The 19,934-nt window shown below is 49.8% G+C and overlaps 8 protein-coding genes across 8 annotated transcripts; 4 read left to right on the forward strand and 4 right to left on the reverse strand.

Moving 5' to 3' along the window:
- Positions 1–424: 424 nt before the first annotated feature.
- On the forward strand, positions 425–1,610 carry FPSE_04137 (uncharacterized protein; the record flags this gene model as incomplete). Its single annotated transcript, XM_009257255.1, has 3 exons — positions 425–739; positions 794–1,441; positions 1,503–1,610. 3 exons carry the CDS (start codon positions 425–427, stop codon positions 1,608–1,610), a joined length of 1,071 nt encoding a protein of 356 aa, XP_009255530.1.
- A 1,120-nt stretch (positions 1,611–2,730) lies between these two features.
- On the reverse strand, positions 2,731–5,583 carry FPSE_04138 (uncharacterized protein; the record flags this gene model as incomplete). Its single annotated transcript, XM_009257256.1, has 5 exons — positions 2,731–3,983; positions 4,038–4,767; positions 4,821–5,198; positions 5,254–5,355; positions 5,470–5,583. The coding sequence occupies 5 exons, from the start codon at positions 5,581–5,583 to the stop codon at positions 2,731–2,733; spliced, it is 2,577 nt and encodes an 858-aa protein (XP_009255531.1).
- A 2,843-nt stretch (positions 5,584–8,426) lies between these two features.
- On the forward strand, positions 8,427–9,596 carry FPSE_04139 (uncharacterized protein; the record flags this gene model as incomplete). Its single annotated transcript, XM_009257257.1, has 3 exons — positions 8,427–8,671; positions 8,727–9,420; positions 9,471–9,596. 3 exons carry the CDS (start codon positions 8,427–8,429, stop codon positions 9,594–9,596), a joined length of 1,065 nt encoding a protein of 354 aa, XP_009255532.1.
- A 274-nt stretch (positions 9,597–9,870) lies between these two features.
- Positions 9,871–10,512, reverse strand: FPSE_04140 (uncharacterized protein; the record flags this gene model as incomplete). Its single annotated transcript, XM_009257258.1, has 1 exon — positions 9,871–10,512. The coding sequence occupies one exon, from the start codon at positions 10,510–10,512 to the stop codon at positions 9,871–9,873; it is 642 nt and encodes a 213-aa protein (XP_009255533.1).
- A 2,715-nt stretch (positions 10,513–13,227) lies between these two features.
- On the forward strand, positions 13,228–14,866 carry FPSE_04141 (uncharacterized protein; the record flags this gene model as incomplete). The annotated part of the gene is made up of 6 exons (XM_009257259.1): positions 13,228–13,234; positions 13,345–13,375; positions 13,564–13,619; positions 13,718–13,748; positions 13,815–14,586; positions 14,636–14,866. The coding sequence occupies 6 exons, from the start codon at positions 13,228–13,230 to the stop codon at positions 14,864–14,866; spliced, it is 1,128 nt and encodes a 375-aa protein (XP_009255534.1).
- Positions 14,867–15,300: 434 nt separating this feature from the next.
- FPSE_04142 (uncharacterized protein) lies at positions 15,301–15,943 on the reverse strand (the record flags this gene model as incomplete). The annotated part of the gene is made up of 2 exons (XM_009257260.1): positions 15,301–15,684; positions 15,758–15,943. The coding sequence occupies 2 exons, from the start codon at positions 15,941–15,943 to the stop codon at positions 15,301–15,303; spliced, it is 570 nt and encodes a 189-aa protein (XP_009255535.1).
- Positions 15,944–16,446: 503 nt separating this feature from the next.
- On the forward strand, positions 16,447–16,851 carry FPSE_04143 (uncharacterized protein; the record flags this gene model as incomplete). Its single annotated transcript, XM_009257261.1, has 2 exons — positions 16,447–16,552; positions 16,616–16,851. 2 exons carry the CDS (start codon positions 16,447–16,449, stop codon positions 16,849–16,851), a joined length of 342 nt encoding a protein of 113 aa, XP_009255536.1.
- A 422-nt stretch (positions 16,852–17,273) lies between these two features.
- On the reverse strand, positions 17,274–19,838 carry FPSE_04144 (uncharacterized protein; the record flags this gene model as incomplete). The annotated part of the gene is made up of 3 exons (XM_009257262.1): positions 17,274–17,337; positions 17,413–19,604; positions 19,707–19,838. 3 exons carry the CDS (start codon positions 19,836–19,838, stop codon positions 17,274–17,276), a joined length of 2,388 nt encoding a protein of 795 aa, XP_009255537.1.
- Between the last annotated feature and the right edge of the window lie 96 nt (positions 19,839–19,934).

Raw genomic sequence — 19,934 nt, forward strand, 5'->3', positions numbered from 1 at the left:
AGTCAAGTTTTACAGTGGCCGGCAGGTGGACCTTCAGGGTCATCTGCAGTCAAGCTTCAGGGTAGCCATAGTACACAGCCACCACACTGGATCGATCTGGCCCAGGCATACCTATTCCAGACACAGCCACAGCCGACTTGGCATCATCGGTGGCTAGTGCCTCTCCACTACAGAGCTGTCCAAGCCAGATGAAAATTATTCTCCATCTCCAACTTACTGCGCTCGTCATCACGTTCCGGCGTTTAGAGGCTCGGGATATTAATCGCATTCGAGGTTGTTTCACACAACTTTTTATTTTTCATTCACATTATTGGTATAATCGCTACGAACGCCTGATCGTGTGCGTCGCCAGCGTCGATTAACACCTCGGCTCGCTTCTCTTCCGTCATCATCTCCATCTTCGCTTCGGCGCTCCTCAGTCACAATGGCCTCCGCCGCCGCATTGGATCCCGTCAAGAAGGCTTTACTTTCTAATCCCCTCGCTGGCGCCTTCGGGGATGTCTTCAACTCCTTCAACGAGCGGAGGGCTAAGCTAGGCCTCTCCAACCCAGGCACTATCGAGAGTCTTGCCAAAGAGGTTCAGCGCGATGTCTTCCTCAACAACTACATGTTTACCGGAATCCGCGCCGACCTGACAAAGATCTTCAGCATGGCTCCTCTCTTCCAGGTCTCCCACCAGTTTGCTATGGGCGAGCGTATCAACCCTTACACTTTTGCCGCTATGTACGGAACAGGAAAGGTAGCTACCAGTTAACCACAAATTTGATATTCGAGGTTATTAATTCTGTTATAGGTCTTCTGCCAAGGTAACCTTGATAACGAGGGCTCTCTGTCCGGGCGATTTAACTGGCGATGGTCCGACAAGCTGGTCTCCAAGTCTCAGCTTTCCATCTCCCCAGGTGGTCAAGATATGGCGCAGTTCGAGCACGAGTACACCGGAAACGACTTTAGCGCATCTCTCAAGATGCTCAACCCCTCCTACCTCGAGGGTGGTGTGACTGGTATCTTCATCGGAAGCTACCTCCAATCCGTTACTTCCAAGCTTGCTCTAGGTCTCGAGACTCTTTGGCAGCGACCTTCTCTGTCCCAGGGCCCCGAGTGCGCCGTCTCATACGCCGCCCGCTACAAGTCCGCCGACTGGATCGCTACCGCTCAGCTTCAAGCTGCTATGGGCACCCTGAACACCTCTTACTGGCGACGACTCTCAGACAAGGTTCAGGCTGGTGTTGACCTGAGCCTCGGCCTTGTTCCTTCTCCCGGCGGTCTTATGGGTGGTGGTCTCCAGAAGGAGGGTGTTACCACCATTGGTGCCAAGTACGATTTCCGCATGTCTACTTTCCGCGCTCAGGTTGACTCCAAGGGCAAGCTGAGTTGTGCTCTTGAGAAGCGGGTTGCTCCCCCTGTGATGATGACCTTTGCCGCTGATATTGACCACTTCACGGTATGTGCCTACGATCCTCGGTTATCAAAGAAAACAATAATTTACTGACAAACAACTGTAGCATCAAGCCAAGATTGGTCTGGGTGTTTCCATTGAGGCTGCCCCTGAGGAGCTCCAAGAACAACAGGAGGTCCTCGGTGCTCAAGCTCCTCCCAACATCCCCTTCTAAGCCATGAGCTTAGCATACTCCCCGCAACATCTTCGATGACCCGGCATTCTGTCCCCAATGGGATGGAATGTCTTAATGATCGCACACTGTTGACCGGGCTAGGACCAAGCCTCGACCCCCACCAAACCCCTTTCGCTATTTTTTGATGTCTTATTAGTCGTCCTTCCCACCTCCTATGATGCCACGATGCCCATTTCTTGGGGAGGAGACTTGGTACATATATATCCCGGTTCCTAATCTCCTCCCCAAACTATCGGGATCCAGGCATCTGTGTATAGTATTGTTGAGGACTTGCGTTGTCCTGGTCATGTGTATGAATTTTCTGTAACGCACACAATGGAGGGACGGAGAAAAAGTCGGTCGTCTCGCTCCGTTCTTGCTTTTACGTATCTTTTGAACAAAATTCACTCATGGCGCTCATCATGCGCGGCAGTTTTGTTCAACTTGTTGATGGGATGGGATGTGGGATCTAAAGGCAAGCTAACGAAGTGATGGCCACGCCTGTTCATGTAACTCTGTATAAGGAAATAGACAAGTCTAAAGCTACCACATGGATCATGATGATGATATATGTATCAACTCCAAGCGTGCTAGTTGGGAGTTGTCCAAACAAGTCACTTTTGTAGATTATTGTAACGTCACATCACGGCATAATGATAATAAATCGCTGTAACTGAATTGCATTGCTAGCTTCAAGAGTACTGCATCATGTCTGCCCCTTGCATCCCGTCTTTGCGTGTATCATGTTTAGGAAAGTTCTTTGGTGTAAGATAACCACACAACAACCGATTTATGTTGTTTTGCCCGTCCTAAAACGCCATGCTAATAACAAATATCCTGTTGCCTTTTTTGCTTTTCAAACTCCAGAAGGACCTGACACACATATGCAATTCAGCCCTTGCTGGGTATCAAAATCACCATGCCGTCTCCTTGTAGCTTGCTGTCCAACTTCATTATGACAAGCAGGATCACGCTTTCTTCAACGACTGTCGCAAGAACTCTTGTACATAGAGGTGTCCAAACACCAAACTAGTCGCGCTTCTGGGTACGCGATGCCGTAACATTTCTCCCCCCCCCGGTTTGGTGGCATGTCTATCGCTATGATTTGATAGCGCAGCTGTTACATCACAGTGCATTCTCGTTCGGGTTGATTGCCGCTCTTGTTTTTCACCTTGTCCTTCGATTTAACTCGTTTATGGCCATGTTTGTGGGTGTGATGTCGGTGATGGCGTTGCTCGGTCTCAGGCTCAACTTCGGCTGGAACCTCTGTTCTGTCTGAAATCTCCTTCGACTCTCTCGACTCCTTGGATGTTTCTGCCGTCAGGACGCCTGTTGAGTTTGGCGAAGACATGCCGATACCGTTAGGCTCGTCCTTGGACTCTGCTGTGAGGTCTTTACTGGGCCGCATTAATCCCCCTAACCTGCTCATCGAGAAGCTCAGGCGGTTCTCCCCACTCTGGCTGCTTGGTCGACTCCTATTGACCAATGTGAAGCGAGATGCTGCACGTGATAACCTCGATGCAGTTGGCTCCTCGCTGGGCGTTATAGCTGGGGAATGAGAGTTGGGTGTATGTGGTGCTGATTCAGTCCAGACAGCACTAGGGCGTCGCGAGTTGTTGAGTGATCCTGGGAAACGCCCTGTACCATCCTCACTCCTCCTGGGTCTTTCGCCATCCATGGAAAGTCGAATGCTTGGTGGTTTGCTGGATAGGCGACGGGAGTCTTCGAGAGTTGGAGTATTGTCAAAATAACCCTCCTCGAGACTATTGAGTCGGTGGCTTCGTGAAGGGGTGGGGGGCAACTCGATACTGACTTTCGAATCGTTGTATGAGGGAGGTTCTGTCTCCGTGTCATCGACCGAAGGAGGAGCAACTTCGACCATTGGCATGACTTGATAAAATAAAAGATATGGCATCTCTTCCTTGAGGGCAGTTCTGATGTCGTCCACATAAGTGACCCGGCTCTCTATCTGAAGATCATCGAACTTGACCCATTGTGCTTCCTCGTAATCAGGAGGTGGGTCAAAATCATGCCGCCGGTTGTCTTTCAATAGCTTAGGAGCCACTCGAGCGAATGAAACATAATGACCGCTTTGTAACGAGTCTCCTCGATGGCAGATAACGGACTGGAGGACGAGCTTATAGTCCGTGTTAAGAACGTTCATATCTTCCTCGGCTTTTGGCTCATCAGCAAGCATAAAATGCGGTAGCCGCAAACTATCAGGGATATCGATAAATGTGTTGTGACGCTTGGGCTGACCAGACTCGGTCATGGCGTAGCGTTTGAGACAGATGCCCACAACAGGCCGCTGTTCAAAATTCAACGCAACCTCTGTATTATTTCGAGGTTCTGTGCTAGAAAGCGCGTGCCAGGCTTGAAATCTTGTCAGCACATGTAATGGTATCACGACAGACGATTTAAACTCACGGATAAGTCTGAAGAATTGCCAGGCAGGAATAGTGACTGCCTTGACGACTGTTGAGCCCTTGCGCATAGCTTTCTGGAGCATCGTTGTTGTGTCGGGGGTAGAAGGGCGGCCCTCTTCATCCAAAACCACACGTTGAATAACACTTGTTGACCTTCCTCGCAACGAGGGTTTGTTCGGCACTAACTCAACAGCAGTAACCTCGCCTTCTGCTTCATCATCAGGAACATTGCCATTCTTGGTATCGGGATCTACCAGCGAAAGAACAGGAGGCTTTTCCAACGTTGGTGTTCTTTCCATTGGGGTGATTGGTAGTGGGGATGTTGGTGTAGACGACTCGCCGCGTTCTTCAGTTATGATTCGAATTGTATCCCTGTGCTTCAGTGTCGGTGTGTCGCTTCGGCTTTTCTCTTCCACTCCGAGCTTCTTCCCATCTTCGCTATCTCTTTTAACATCCACCTGGGCGTTAAAGTATTCCTCGAGGCAATCTTCCAGTTTGAGCCCCTTTTCGTCAGGATCAGGGGGTATGGCCAGGTTCAAGAGACGCTCATACACAACTTTGTGGTCGTCTTTGTCCTTCTTTCCTTGGTGGAAAAGATCGACTTGTAGAGAAAGTAATGGTAGCTGTAAGGTTTCTGTGATAAAAGCAAAGGCCTCAGAGGTGTCTTGTTGCTCCAGCATCCGGGCATCTGACCAGCCACAATCGGCCAGCGCATCCTGTATTAGTTTGGTCTGTTTTTCTAGTTAGTTTCAAGCATATCACAGCATGTGAGGATGCTACCTACCATGTCTGTATGTACCAACTTTCCTGCTCTGAGCATATTTACCCACATTCGCAAAAGATTGACGAGTTTGTTGCGGTTATCTTCTTCTGGGAAGTCGTTCTTGAGCATACACTCGAAAGCGTCGATCTTGGCAAACATGGAGAACAAGAGTGCATCTAGATAGCATGTAACATTGCCTCGGTTTTCGGCGCCCACCATATCCACGTTGGGATCGTATGGGGTGATGATTCCAGCCGCCGCCTTTTGCTCCATATCAATGAACTCGACAGTCTTGTCGCTATCGTAGTCTGCGAACTTGGTTGCCATGATATCGATAACGTGGTCGGCAGTTACGTCAGTTATGTTGAGTTCGTCTAATCGTCGTAGGATTTCCTCGGCCTAATGCGAGCAAAGGTTAATGTCTCGATCGTTCAAGTCGTGATTCGATTCGTACTCGTGCGGTCTCCTTCTCTTTGTCTCCGTCTGCTTTTGCTCCTTGCTTGGCACTATCGCTCTTGAACATGGCCATAAAGGCCCCAGTAGAAAGTGGACGAGGCTACATAGATATTTGTCAGGACACCTGTTTCTCGGCCGGTACAGAATTTGGAAATTTGAAAAGGAAATAGCAGATAGTCCATCCAACAGTTGCCAAGTCCTGATGAGAGCATACCTTATTCTTGTCTGAAATCGCTGGTAGGGGTGACGCTGGCGCAGCCGACTTAGATCGACGGCTAGAGCCATTCTTGTCGCGCAAGCTGAGAAACTTTCTGGGAAACTCCTTCATTATGATTCGATTTCGTTGCAGAGAGGATAATGTGTAGTTCGAAAGGAAAAAGAAGGACTCGTCCGGTTTAACGAGGCAGTAATAAACCACAGGTCTGCATTATCGGGGGCGCATCCGCTGCTGGTGTAGGTTGTTTGAGATGTGCCAGGTAGTGGCTCGAGTGCGACGCGCGCAAGACGGGGGAGGGTGAGATGGGTTTGGTCGGTGCTGATAAGACGAGCTAAAAACGATGTGATGGGCCGATGAAACAGAATACACGGTACAAATAGTTGTTATCGAAGTTCGAGGCAGGCTGAAAGTATGAGCCAGAAGACAAAACAAAGTTGGAGGGGAAGCTGTACTTGAGAAAAAAAGGCCGAGACTTGCCCTGCCATAATAAATGATCGGCTTCGGAGGCCAAATCTCAGTGGCCGAACAGCCCACGGGAGCGGTCGTTGAGGGGAGTGACCTGAAAGATAGTGCACTAAAATAGAAAGATAGACAGGTGGCGGGGGTGGACACAGCATGGACAAAGGTGCTAAGGTTGGATGAAGTAAGGTTTATGTGGTACTGTAACAGTTGGACCCCTGTGCCCTGCCGTCACTCTAAAGTTTTTTTTTACCTTTTTCCTTTCTTCTTTTTGGTCCCTTGTTCCTGTTGATGGAATCAGGGTGCAGCTCGCATGTAATCATGGCCGATGGCAACACCACAGGAACCTCGACCGAATCTCAGGCTATTTAGATGGATGCTCTAGTCCAGTGGCTAGTGTGGCCAATTCAACCGTTGAATTGGATCCTTTTTTCCCCTTATTCCATACCAATTGAAGATAATCCTTGGAGCCGATCCTAGCCAGTTTGCGCGCGAATTCGGGAAGTGACAAGCACAAAACGGCCGCCTTGCAGGACAAGCTAAAGCCAACGTGGAAGTAAGACTAACAGGGACGGACGATGTCAAGTGATTTGCGATTTAATGGAAGCCTGTTCCACTGCCATTTTCACTTATTTTATTCTTGTTATCATATGGATGCGTGATGTGTTACTCACGTCCTTGCACCAGCTCCGCTCTCCGTGATCTTGGCCACAAGGTCATCATTGTGCATGGAGTAGGCTCTCAGAGAACTTACTTCAAAATAACCTAACCCACTCGATTCTGCCTCAGCTAAACTCAATCATAGCTCTAGTAAAGCCCCCCAAAAGGGCAATATTGCACGTCATTTTGTGGCTTTGCTTTATTCTACACTGTCATCATCATCATCTTACCGCATGTCGTCAGGTCTTTTCTATATTGCCGCCTGGATGTGTAACCTTTAGGCTGAGATCCGCACCATGGGTTACAACAGAACTGGTGACCTATAAAGAAGCGGACAACGTAGGCGTGTGAGTAAGTCAGGTTATTAATTATAGAATCGATGGAAGCCTGAGATAGATCGATCGAAGAATGGATCTTTACTTAGTCCTCGAACACGTATACACAAATCGTCTTGTGTCTGCCAGAGACGGAAGTCATCTTATAAATCGAAGCCTACTAAGTGCTGTGTTGGATATCACCAGCCACACCATTGCGTTCCTGACGCTTGCAACCTTAGTACTTACCCACCCGTTAACCAATTTATCCAAAGTTAGTGGTACTATAAAGCAACCAGATCTTATTACTGATAGTAAATCTTTGACTCTGACGTAAATGCTTGTGTTTTACTAATATACCGCCCGTTTGGTGGCCCGTTAGTCCTTCGGTCAGATGTTAATCTATTCCCTCTCTATCCGAAGAACGTACGGTAAGGTTCAAGTCTTCGGCCCACACTTGAGGAAACCTGACCGGCTGGGAACAAGAAACACTATCGGTGACCATCCTGGCTGTCGCCATGTCCTGCCCTCGGGGTAACAAAAAACTTCTGACGCGGGACCACACTAACACTATAGGTCTGCGTCAGACGTATTTTGTTACCCCCTAGCCTGCCATGACCTGCCATCTGGACTTATCGGTCCTTGCAGCTGGAAAAGATGGAGATAAATCGGGTCACGGGGCCCACGGACGTCCCGCGCCCAAGCGTTTGGGATCAGACAGCTCCATAATTAGAAGGTGGTTTTGAATCAAGTTGGTTTCGGAGTGAGATGAGCGATCGAAGTGCGTCGGACAACAACAAACCCCGAAGCCGACTGAAGCAACTAATTGATAACAAAGGATTTCGGATATCCGACACATCCAGTACTGGAAGTTCATACGTCTTCTTTTAGACAACGCTATTGGCCTCTTCGTTAGGATTGGGATTCAGTTACTAACCTATGGCTTCTAGATCTGGGAAATGGAGGGGCGATCGGAGTACTTCGAAAATCGTGAGAGGATCACGACTTAGTCGTCGTATTATGAAAGCCACATGATGAGGCAGGTCAATCTAGACAAGGAAGCGCCAGGCGGACAGCAAATTTGAGCGATTAACACTTGAAGAGGGGAAAATATCCAAATGGGCTCATTTCTTACGCCTCTTTGGAAACAAGAAAAAAGTACTGACTACGTGCCCACACATATGATGACTTTCGTTGACTTGGTGCTCGGGTCCAGAGACGTTGATAGGTTGCAAAAGTACCTCCATCTTATGAAAGAACTGAGCCACACAAAGCGATAGTTTTACGTTATGAAGAATAAAGGACATGAAGTAGATGCCTGGTAGGTTGTGACATCTGATGAATTGGACAACTTCTGTCCTTGTCGTTAGAGATCTGATACAATTATCCAGCGCCACATCATTCGATACAGCCACGTGTGGCGCCAATTGGCGCTAGCCGCTTAGATGGAAATTTCCAAATCCACCGCGACAACCTCATCTTTTTGTCGACGAGCAATTCTAATACCCCACGACCCCAACAATGGCCACGGTACGAGAAGGAGCTCGCTTGGCGAGCTCGCTGGGACGAAGGCAAATCACTCTACGGGCTGCCCCCCTTTGTGCACGAAGATATGCCTCGACTGGGGCCGAGAAGTCCTCTTCTGACCTGGCAGATCTCGACAATGCCTCCTCCTTTGCGACAGGTGCCCCCGACCAGGCAGCTATCGAGGCTTTCAATGCCAGGGAAAATGCCAAGGGAACGGTCAATAAGCTTCCTGGTAACAGGTTCGTGGCCCAATTGCTCCATATGACTGAACATGTGCTAAATAGCTTCTTGTAGATACCAGTATCATCCTCCCAAGTACTACCGTGGACCCCTCCATCCTGTCCAGGTTCCCAAGTCCTCCGACCCGACTGCCCGAGACTTCGTCCCCGGTCCCTTCAACTTCCCCCGACTAAGGCATACATACGAGACCACGGTTGCTCCAGATCTGATCACTATGACCTACCAGCACATCCCACCGGGCACAGAACTACCCGTTTCCAATAAGGGTAACTTGAGAGAATGGGACGGCTCCTCACCTTATCACAAGAACCGACCTCGTCGTGGACCTCGTGGAGGTGGCTCTTCGAGACTTGGGTTGGTCGAGCGCCCTATCGAGTGGCACAACGTCCCCGAAATTGAGGCCATCACCATCAACTCATTCGCCCCTCTAAGCTCCCAGAATAAGGAGTACTTGCACGTGTGCCGTGCTGTTATCCAGGCTATCTCTGGTGCTTTCCCCGAGGTGACAAGGGTCAAGAACGGTGTCGTTCAGTGGAGTGTGAGGAAGGGTGACAAGACCGGTTGCAAGGTGACACTGAAGGGTGCTCAGGCCTACGAGTTTCTGGACAAACTGATCACTCTGGTGCTGCCTAAAATCAAGGACTGGCCTGGCATTGAGGCTACAACTGGTGATAGCGCAGGCAACTTAGCTTTTGGTCTGCAGCCCGCCTGGATGGCGTACTTCCCTGAGATCGAATTCAATTACGATGTAAGTCTATATGCGAAACTGTGAAGGATCAGCAAGCTAACTACGATCAGATGTACCCTGCACGACTGATGCCTGGTTGCGATATCTTTATCAAGACAACTGGCACCTCCGATAGACAAGGCCGCCTTCTTTTGGAGGCCCTAGGTCTCCCCTTCTTTGGCAAGGCCGGGCATTAAAGCACAATAAATGAATCATTGTAGGGTGTTCAGTCACGGACGACTATCATCCTTGGGTGATTGATATGTAGTATAAACCATGTACAAGATATATGTATCATAAATGAACGATCAAAAATCTAGGGCTTAAAGTGCCCACTTCATCCAGCCTTTTGCTACCTCCCTTTGGTCTATCAACCTGTATCGACACAAGATGTTTTCCCGACCGACGCCCAACTCCGTCCCAGTGAACCCATTCGTGATGCGTTGATAATTTATGTTTCCGATTTTTCTTTTAAGCCTTGCCGATCTTCTCGCGCAGACCGTTGACGACTTCATCCACAGCCTCCATGCTTGTAGCGTCAACCTTGTCAGTCTTGTGGCCCTTCTTGGTCAACTCGTCGGCAAAGAGATCCATGGCGGGCTGGTAGTTGCGCACCGCCGAGCTGAGCGCATAAACAGCTTTGCGGCGGACATCGACAGGCTCATCCTCCTTAGTAGCCAAGTCTACCAGCATAGGCACTCCCCCCACAGCAAGCAGACGTTCCTGTGTCTTTTCGTTGTTCTGCACAGCAGTGCCGACACACCATGCGGCCATCTTGCGCATCTCGCGCTCTTCATGCTTGAGCTGCTCCAGTAGTGGGGTCCACAAGCTGAGGTTTGCAATGTTGTTGGCATTGTCGAGGTTCTCGATGAGCTGCTCAAAGTTGTCGAATGCGACAAGCTTGTCGTCGAGGGAAACCTCCTCAGCGTTGTCGGAAGCGATGATCTCCATTGAAGCTTTCATGAGGTCGGCATCGGAGGGGCCGCCCATGAGTGCTGCCATAAGCTCCGGAGTGAGTTGTGTCTTGGCTGGAGGGGCTTCTGGGTCATTTTTGGTGGCCTCAGATTGCTCGATGCTCCATTTGAGAAGCTCGTTAAGTCTAGGATCGGCCATGTTGTTGGTAGTTTATGGATTCGCTTGGTATGTGGTAAGTCCCGTTGCGGTTGTTGTAAATATGTAGAAAACGAAAAGCGCTGATGTTGAATATTTGCAATTGATTTTCAATGTTACCAACCATATCGATGAGAATTTGCCCATTCTGGAATCTTCAAGAAGGCCCGCTTTAATCTATAAACGGACTAGTGCATATCTTCTCGCAGGAATCATCCATCCCGATCGATGCTCTGCCACAGCTCGATATTAATAAATTGCAGCCCAATAACTGCCTTATGATGACTTGTACATATTACCGAGTCAACCAGCAGAGTTGCAGTGAATTTATGTTATGAGCAGACACCGCAATTCGACTGATAGTAGTCCGACGTGGCAGAGAAACATTTCATCATAGCTCCCCTCCAGCTCAGCAAAATTGCCCCACCTTGCAAGGTTGCCCCTCATCGTTGCTGCTTTTATCACAGAGAAGGTGAGCTTCAAATCCGAGAGCGAAAAAAAAGAATGGACAAAGAAATAAAAATGCGAGCAAAAATAATGTCTGCCTATATCAACTGTAGCTGGCTGGTGTGACGCGCGTGTATTACGTTGGATGTCACTACCCAAGTATATATTATAGCAGCCTGCCGCAAGGCTACCACAATGGCAAAGTCTAGTTGTCCAATATCGATAGATAGAGCCTAGTGGACATATTTCGCATCTGAGAGTGGCCGGAGATCCCGCTGTTCGTGGGTAGGCGGTAGGTAAGCGAAGGCATCAATCTCACAGCCTGGCTTACTGGCCGACAGCTCCCATCAGTGGGTTTCCCCGGCTGGGTTAGGCAGGGGGGCAATAAACAGGGGTCTAATTAAGAGTTGGGAGATCTGTCGTGCCCAGTAAACAATCGACAGCCTCGCGGTTCAGGGGGTGATTAGAAAGCGGTGTTGAAGCTGCTGCCCATCAAAAAGGATCTTACCCAGGCTGTCTGAAAAACATGGATTCCAATGGAGCAGAGAAACCTTGCATTGCCGGGGGAAGAAGAGCTCAACACCGCCTCGTTGCTTCACCAAAAGGGACTCTACGCAGCGTATGAGTTGAGATGATAGATAACTGTGCAATGTGAGGCTATTCTAGCTCTCACCAAGGCATGTTTGATCATGATGCCTGCTTGGCCAGTCGGAATGGCTGGGTGAGTAGCTTAGATAAAACAAGATCCGCGCGTATTTGACGTGGTTCGTCAGCGAGAGACTCGTTCGCAAACAGCTGCCTCCGCGTAACTTCGCCCTGGAGGAGCGCTTGGTCAATTAGCCGCTTGTGCTAATTATGGAGTGGAACTCGGAAACTGGAAGCTGGTAACCGGTCCCAATATGCGGAGCATCTGGAGATTTGACTTAGAGATACCAGCCCCTTTTCTGTTATGTACTGAATTCGAGGGCTTGGCCTTCCGACGGTGAGGTGATGTTGGTTCTCGAGCAGACCTTTGGGCAAGATAGGTGTTGTTCATGTCCTATGCAGTAATTTGAAGAGTGAGACTCAAATTCCTATCAAGCTTTTCGTGGCGGAGGCTTACTTGAACCGCCGTCTTCGTCCTCAGATGGTGGCTGCTGCTGATACACATACCCGTATGCTTGGCTGGTATGCCATTGTAAAAAGGCTGTCGTTGCCACCAGAGCTAGTTGGATATCAGAGATTGAGTCTGCAAATAGGTCAACAGTAAACCATTGAAACACTACAATACACTGCCAAGACAAATAAAAGGTAGCCTCAAAGGCTGCAGCTTTAAAAAGTTCCCTAGCTGACGTCGTCGTCTGCTCGCGTGGCGGTGGACATGAGGTTCTGCTTACGACGTCACATTGTGCAGGAAGGATAAAGTCGAGACGGTGAAGCGGCCCGTTATACTCAGTCGGTATGTGATTCAATACCGTCTACGGTAAACTGTTAAAAAGAGTCACTGCCACCAGAGAGGATCTATCAACTCTGTATGATAGCCAATTGCCCATATCAATCCCAGGTCCTAGACTACTAACCTAGACAGGTACTGTACTAAATTGGCCATCACGAACCTCTAGTCATTTCTACTGTCCAGTTCCAGGTAAGCTCCCCACCTTAGCCACCGCTACCGTCCATACTCCGCAACGATTACCATTCCACGAGCTGCCTGGCTGCCACCGCTGCGGCCACTGGGACAAGTCCATTCTTTTCTTCAGGGCAGTGTACTCTGCACTACGGCCGCCACGAGCCAATCAGTAAAGCGGCGAGCAGCTTGGGAAGACCTGTTTTTTTGGTCGCCCCGCCTCTTTCCAGTAGTAAGAGAGCAGCTCCTGCTCTAGACTGTGCCTCGTCTGTTCAGTTTCCCCTACCCAGTTCTGGCAGGCGGTCTCTGCCCCCCCTTGTCCCCAAGTGTCCACCTCAGCAATTCGGGGCCCGCCCACAACTTTCTTGTGACAGCGTCGCCCGGTGATACTTCTCTCCTTTCCCCCTCCCCCATTCTCCCGTCTTTCCCTCTCCCATTCCAAACCACTTCTCTTCAACTCTTCTATCTTCCGACCTCCGTCTCCTTCTCCATCAACGTCTCTTCTTTTCCCGTAAGCTTGCTCCTCACTAATTCTAGCATCGCATCTCACCACATTTGTCTTCTTTATACCACTTTGTCCTTTCTTTTTCTTCCTCGCCTTGCAATATTGGCCGCTAATCCCGTTTCTGGACAGCTTTCCCATACACACACCGTAATCCACAGCCATGGAGGGTACGTCGCATCATACCGCGTCGCTGCATCGTCGGATCTGGTCAATCAATCCGTTTCGAGCATCGCGAATAACATCTGAGGATTCACGCTGAAATATCTTTGCTTTACAGAAGAAGTTGCTGCTCTCGTCATCGACAATGGGTAAGCTTCCCCCCGCCTGTCTCACCGACCTCTGGACAACCTCCCCGCCTCTCTGCCCCCCTGCTTGGCCAGATCTGCCACCGCATCGTCCGATGCCCGACACCGGCCACGATTCCGGTGCTCAATAGAATTGGCTCAGCAGGCGCAAAACAATCTCAACATGTTCATGATAGCTAACTCAATGCCAGTTCGGGTATGTGCAAGGCCGGTTTCGCCGGTGATGATGCTCCCCGAGCTGTTTTCCGTGAGTACCCCACTTTCTAGCACTTGCTGTCCTAGCGTTGATATCGCAACGTTTGGGCGCAAGCACAACCAGAGTTCAAATACTAATGCTATGAATAGCTTCCATTGTCGGTCGCCCCCGTCACCATGGGTAAGTTTTTGCAATCGCGGCAATTTTGTCGCCTTTCTCGGTGGCTGGCCACTGACAAAATCCTAGTATCATGATCGGTATGGGCCAGAAGGACTCTTACGTTGGTGATGAGGCTCAGTCCAAGCGTGGTATCCTCACACTGCGATACCCCATCGAGCACGGTGTTGTTACCAACTGGGACGACATGGAGAAGATTTGGCACCACACCTTCTACAACGAGCTGCGTGTCGCCCCCGAGGAGCACCCCGTCCTGCTCACCGAGGCTCCTATCAACCCCAAGTCCAACCGTGAGAAGATGACCCAGATTGTCTTCGAGACCTTCAACGCCCCCGCTTTCTACGTCTCTATCCAGGCCGTTCTGTCCCTGTACGCCTCCGGTCGTACCACCGGTATCGTTCTGGACTCTGGTGATGGTGTCACTCACGTTGTCCCCATTTACGAGGGTTTCGCCCTTCCCCACGCCATTGCCCGTGTCGACATGGCTGGTCGTGATCTTACCGACTACCTCATGAAGATTCTTGCTGAGCGCGGTTACACCTTCTCCACCACTGCCGAGCGAGAAATCGTCCGTGACATCAAGGAGAAGCTCTGCTACGTCGCCCTTGACTTCGAGCAGGAGATCCAGACTGCTGCCCAGAGCTCCAGCTTGGAGAAGTCTTACGAGCTTCCTGACGGTCAGGTTATCACCATTGGTAACGAGCGATTCCGTGCTCCTGAGGCTCTCTTCCAGCCTTCTGTCCTGGGTCTTGAGAGCGGTGGTATCCACGTCACCACCTTCAACTCCATCATGAAGTGTGATGTCGATGTCCGAAAGGATCTCTACGGAAACATTGTCATGGTAAGTTCTGCAAATCGAAAGTATCCCAACTGTTCTAACATGTCTTTAGTCTGGTGGTACCACCATGTACCCCGGTCTCTCCGACCGTATGCAGAAGGAGATTACTGCTCTTGCTCCTTCTTCCATGAAGGTCAAGATCATTGCTCCTCCCGAGCGAAAGTACTCCGTCTGGATCGGTGGTTCCATTCTCGCTTCCCTGTCCACCTTCCAGCAAATGTGGATCTCCAAGCAGGAGTACGACGAGAGCGGTCCCTCAATCGTTCACCGCAAGTGCTTCTAAGGTGTGTTTAGCTTATTTATCAAACTCTCGAGACCACCTTACTGACTTTCTGAAGCTACCCGACCGACAAATTAAATCCTCCCACTCGCGTAACGACAAGATCATGGAGGTGGCGACAGACGCTAAGCCTTGGGTGGTTGGCCAGCGTCAATGTCGAATCTCGTATCTACGAAAAGTTTTTGACATGGTCGAAAGAGTGGGCATTGCGCTTGTTACGAAGAGATGTGATGGCCCCTTTTCTTGTAGTTCGCGTATAATGCGTGCCTAGGGGTAGAAGCCGAGGTTGACATACAAATACTTTTTTACTTTCCGCTTAGAATTGTTGAAATCAAACGAGGTGATGACATGTGCAGTTTGCTCCTTTGTTACGAATGCCAACGTGGTCTATGCAATTGAAGTCGTAATTAAGTCGTTAAGGTTACTTTTAAAGTCTATCAGGTCAGTTTGCTCGTGGTATCAGAAGGTTCAGTAGCTTCAGAACTCTCTGTTTTATGTGCAGCTGAACGGTTTTCTGTAGACAAGTCAGAGGTCGCCTCCAACGGGGCCTCAGCTTCACCTCCAGCTGCAGCAATTGCCTTGTCTTCCTCAAGCTTCTTGTATTTCCTGCGACTCTTCTTGGAGGCACTTGCGGCTTTCTTTTCCTTTACACGCCCAACAATGGCTGACCGACTTTGGTCGCCGTTTCGTAGCTCATCGACCCGCTGGGCAAGCAGTTCGCGGGCATGTTTTCGATTTTGGTCTCTTGAACGGGTTGCCTGCGACTTGACGACTATCCCCGTGGGCACGTGCTTGAGCTGGACCGCAGAGTTGGTTTTGTTCTATATTGTCACGACCCATGTAAGTTATCTGGGCAATGACACAAGGAGTCGTTTATATAGTCGTGCAACATACAATCTTCTGACCGCCCGGACCACTTCCTTTGACATACGATTCTTCGATCTCGGACTCGGGTGGAGGTTTCGGTCGAGGTGGGAGAGCCTTTGCTAGATATATGGATGTACTGGAAAAGGTGCGTGTTGGTGAGACGAAAGGCGAACGAGGCGCAATCAGACAGAAAGATCGGAAGAGACGGGACATGTTTACTGATTTTTTGCCGGACGCATATGTCCAAGAGGAAAAACGAGAAATAGCGGGCTGTGAGTAAAGGCGAGTTGAAGTCGTAATTGAGTAAGTTGATGGTTATTCGTCGTCCACGAGGCTACATGTGGCACAAGCACGCCACAGCCGTAGCCACGAGCTTGGCCAATTTAGCAGTCACTCTCTCACTTGTCAGCACAGAGGCCAGTAAATTGGGCACCCGCACCCCCCTGCAAGGTCAAGTTTCAACAGGTACTTTGAAATCATGGCGTTTTCCCGCAAAGGCTCTGGTACCTAGACTAATTTTCGGGAGCGTCGGTACGATAAAGGTACCGCCAGATAAAGGAGGGATCCCTTATCCTTATCCTCAATTCTCCGTCGTTTCAACCTTTCTCCTGGATCCATCACTTTCGAGCCATCAATTACTCCGAACAACAACTTTACGACGACGAATACCAGAGTTCCACATTATCAATACGACTCGGCTTTATAAACTCGACATAATGGCTGTCTTTGGATCCTTCCGCAAGTGGCTTGCACTCAAGCAATACCAACTCGAGGTTACTTTCAGCGTCTACATGTTCACGCCATGGGAGAAGTTCTTCTTCAGTACGAACCCCCTACTGCTTCAACCTCAACTTTATTCTCCGGATCACTAACCAATCACCTCAGGCTCCATCGTCTTTCTTCTCTTCAGCCTGACCTTTATCGCCGCCTGTCTCTATCTCCCGCATCACATCTCATTCCTCGTCGGTCGCGCATGGTACTACATGAACGGAGAGCAAATCGACGTCGCCGAGGTGGTGCAAGAGGCTGTTAAGGATATGTCCGCCAGTGCGCTATCTGGTGCAACGGCAAGCGCGGTAGATGTTACTAAGGAGACCATCGAAATTGTCAAGGAGCTATAAAATTCGAATGGCGTGTTCCCCCTATATACCAGCATCACATCGAAATGCTACGGCGGCGCCGTAACAACGAGATTCTGACCAATTGAGGCTTCAGCTAGACCTCAAACTTCAACCTAGTGAACCGCGAGATTCGACTCGGGATTCATCTGGCATCACGATATCATGGATACGGAAATACATAACACTTTAGCCAATAGATGGCTGTAATGATAATAACATACTGAACTTGGTTACCTCACGGTTGAATTCCACGATCAAAAACCGTAAGATGGAGTAGGGATGCAAGCTCAGGAATTGGTACCGGAACAAACATGTTCATATCAACATCAATCATAACTTTTATTACTGCGAGTGCACAGACATTTGGAAATACGCTTGGCTAAAAGCATACACTCGGAGTGAACTGTCTTCTCCTCCAACAGCTAGCTCGTATGGCCTGTCAGAACCTTCTCTCGTAACAGGACGCCAAGCAAGTTGGTGTACAGCCTTGGGCAAACAGTAACTAAAGAACAAAGTTAGCAAAAGTATATCATCATCTCGTCTACATCGAAAGTTACTTACTCTTCACAAGCGGGCTTCTCGACAACATCTGTTCCATCGTCCTTGATCAGACACAAACTCAGTCGTCCGAGTTCCGTACCAACGGCCAGGACAAACCTTCCTTCAACAACTTGAGGAATGAAATCAACAGATGTGACGGGCGAAGCAGATGCAATAGAAGCTGTCTGCGTGAACTGCAACTTTCCTTCTTCGTTGGGCTTAGCTGCCCAGATGCGAACTTGCTTATCACGGCCAGCGGTTGCAAACACAGGGGCTGAAGATGGAGAAGGCGCCCAGGCTGCATCAAGAACCATACGTGTGTGGCCCTTGGGGTTAATCTGGAGGAGTTTGTACGCAGCGTCTTCCTCGGGTGCGCGGTTGAACACGGCCCATTGACGATCACGGCCAACGCTCAGGAGGAACTGGTCGTCAAGAGAGAATCGTAGGCGAGTGGCTGTAAGAGAATGTGCGGTCAGGGGTGGCCGGAGCTCAGTCCATCGGGTTGTTTCAAACAGACGGATGACGGCGTGGTTGGTCGAGCTGGCCTTGCATGCACTGGCGACGAGAGTTCCGTCGTGGCTAGCTGCCAGACAAGAGATTTCATAACCATGGCCATAAAGCTTCTCAGTCTCTGGCCACAAAGTATGGCGTGAGAGTGTCTCCTCAAAGGGGGGGTGGTCAATTTCCAAGTGTGACTTCTTTACAATGGATGCCGGGTCCATGGCTTCACGGTCCCGGTCGTCAATGGGCTGAATCTCCTGGTCGTCCTCCACGGTGTCGATGGCTTTGTTTGATAGACCCAGGACGGGCATGTTGGCAGCGTCAGGCATATTCTCAACGTCCATACCACCGCCAATGCCCGCAAGGCGGTTGAGCATTGAGGCTACAGCCTTGGGCTCACTGAAGACTCGCATGAGCTTCTCGTCAGCCCCTGAAACGAACTGAGAAGCTCCTACGGAGTCAATACAGTTGAGGTCGTAGCCGTGGATTTGAGGTCGGGACATTTCGTGCCATGTCTCAGTTCCTGGCCTGTTCCACCGCGTGTGAAGTCGTGTGGTTTGGTCTGAACTTGTTGACAGGAGATACTCGCCATTCTTGGCCCAAGTGACACCTGTGATTGCTCTGGTATGTCCTGAGATGGCCACACAAGGCTTCCAAAAGTCCTCTGAAGTGATATACTCCCATCGTCTCCAGCTACCAGTGCGTCCAAGACAGGCGACTGACTTGCCATCGTGGGACCACAAGCCTGTCCAGAAACCACCCGTACTTCCTGTTGCTGTTGTAGCGCCCTTCTCTCTGCTAACCTCACCCAGCCTCGCCATGCTAATCCAGATACCAGAGCTTGGGTCAGCTTCCCAGATAGCGAGTGAGTTGTCTGCCGAAGTAGACAGAAGCTGCAGCTTTTTGTCTTCCTGTCTTTGCCAGCGTGCGCTGTAGATCCAGTCCTCGTGGCCCAAAAGTAGAGCTTCGAAAGTAACAGAGAAATCCTTGCCAGCCGAGTTGAGGCGATGAGCCTTGTTCGATGGGGACTTGCCTGGCAAGTAGGCGTCGCTTGAGGGGTCTGAGCTGTTCGCTGAGGCAACAGGTAGCTCTTTACCCTGGTGAAATCTCCAGATACGGACGTACTTGTCTTGACTTGCTGAGGCGAGGAGCAAATCACTGTCAGGGGCGGTTGTCTCCTTGGCGAAACTCAAGCTTCGAATCCAGCCTTCGTGGCCCGTCAATGTCGCTTGCACCTCGAAATGGATCTTTTCAAAGTTGGCTTCTGTAGTGTGTATCTGAACAATATCCCTTGTGCCAGCAGATGCTAGTACCAAGACATCATCTGCGTCTCCGGCGTAACCAAGTGACAAACACATGGGGAAGTACTTTGGTGTCGTCTTGACACTTTGGAGGAGCGAGAAGTTGTCATTGTCGAAGCTCCAGATTTTGATGCACGCATCAGCGCCTCCAGTTGCAATAACCCATTTCTGAGTACCTTTGATCCTTAGGGCGGCGATGCAGTTGATGGCAGCAGTGTGTTCGTTTGATGTGTGGATAGGTTTGAACTCTTCACTGTCCCGTTGGGCTTTCCACACAATCAGCGCCTTGTCATCTGCGCCTGATATGAGATAAGAGTTCTCGTCTTGGTCTTCTTCAGGGAGGAAAGCCAAGGCCTTGACAGTACTCTTGTGACCGTTGAGCAACTTGCTAACTCCCTTGGGAGGATCCGACTTGAGTATGGATGTTAGTATGAGTTGATTAAGGAGAACCACTGAGATCATATAAAACAAGATATATTGACTTTAAAGCAACAAGGTGACTCAAATACTAACCAAGGGTCGCCATAAAGCAACATTGATATCAGCTCCAAAAGCCAAAATACCACATCGACTCCAATCCGCAACAGCCGTCTGCCGGTTGGCCCCGGAAGCGAGATACTCGACAGATGCGGGTATTGAGCCCATTTCTGTATTATTTACTCTGTCGTTCTCTTAGTCAAAGTAGGTACTTGAAGTCGTTATTCTTGGAGGGGTCTTGGAATGAGTCTGAAAAGTGTGTGG

This window comes from Fusarium pseudograminearum, chromosome 4, assembly GCF_000303195.2.
Source record: "Fusarium pseudograminearum CS3096 chromosome 4, whole genome shotgun sequence".
NCBI classification, from domain to species: Eukaryota; Fungi; Ascomycota; class Sordariomycetes; order Hypocreales; family Nectriaceae; genus Fusarium; species Fusarium pseudograminearum.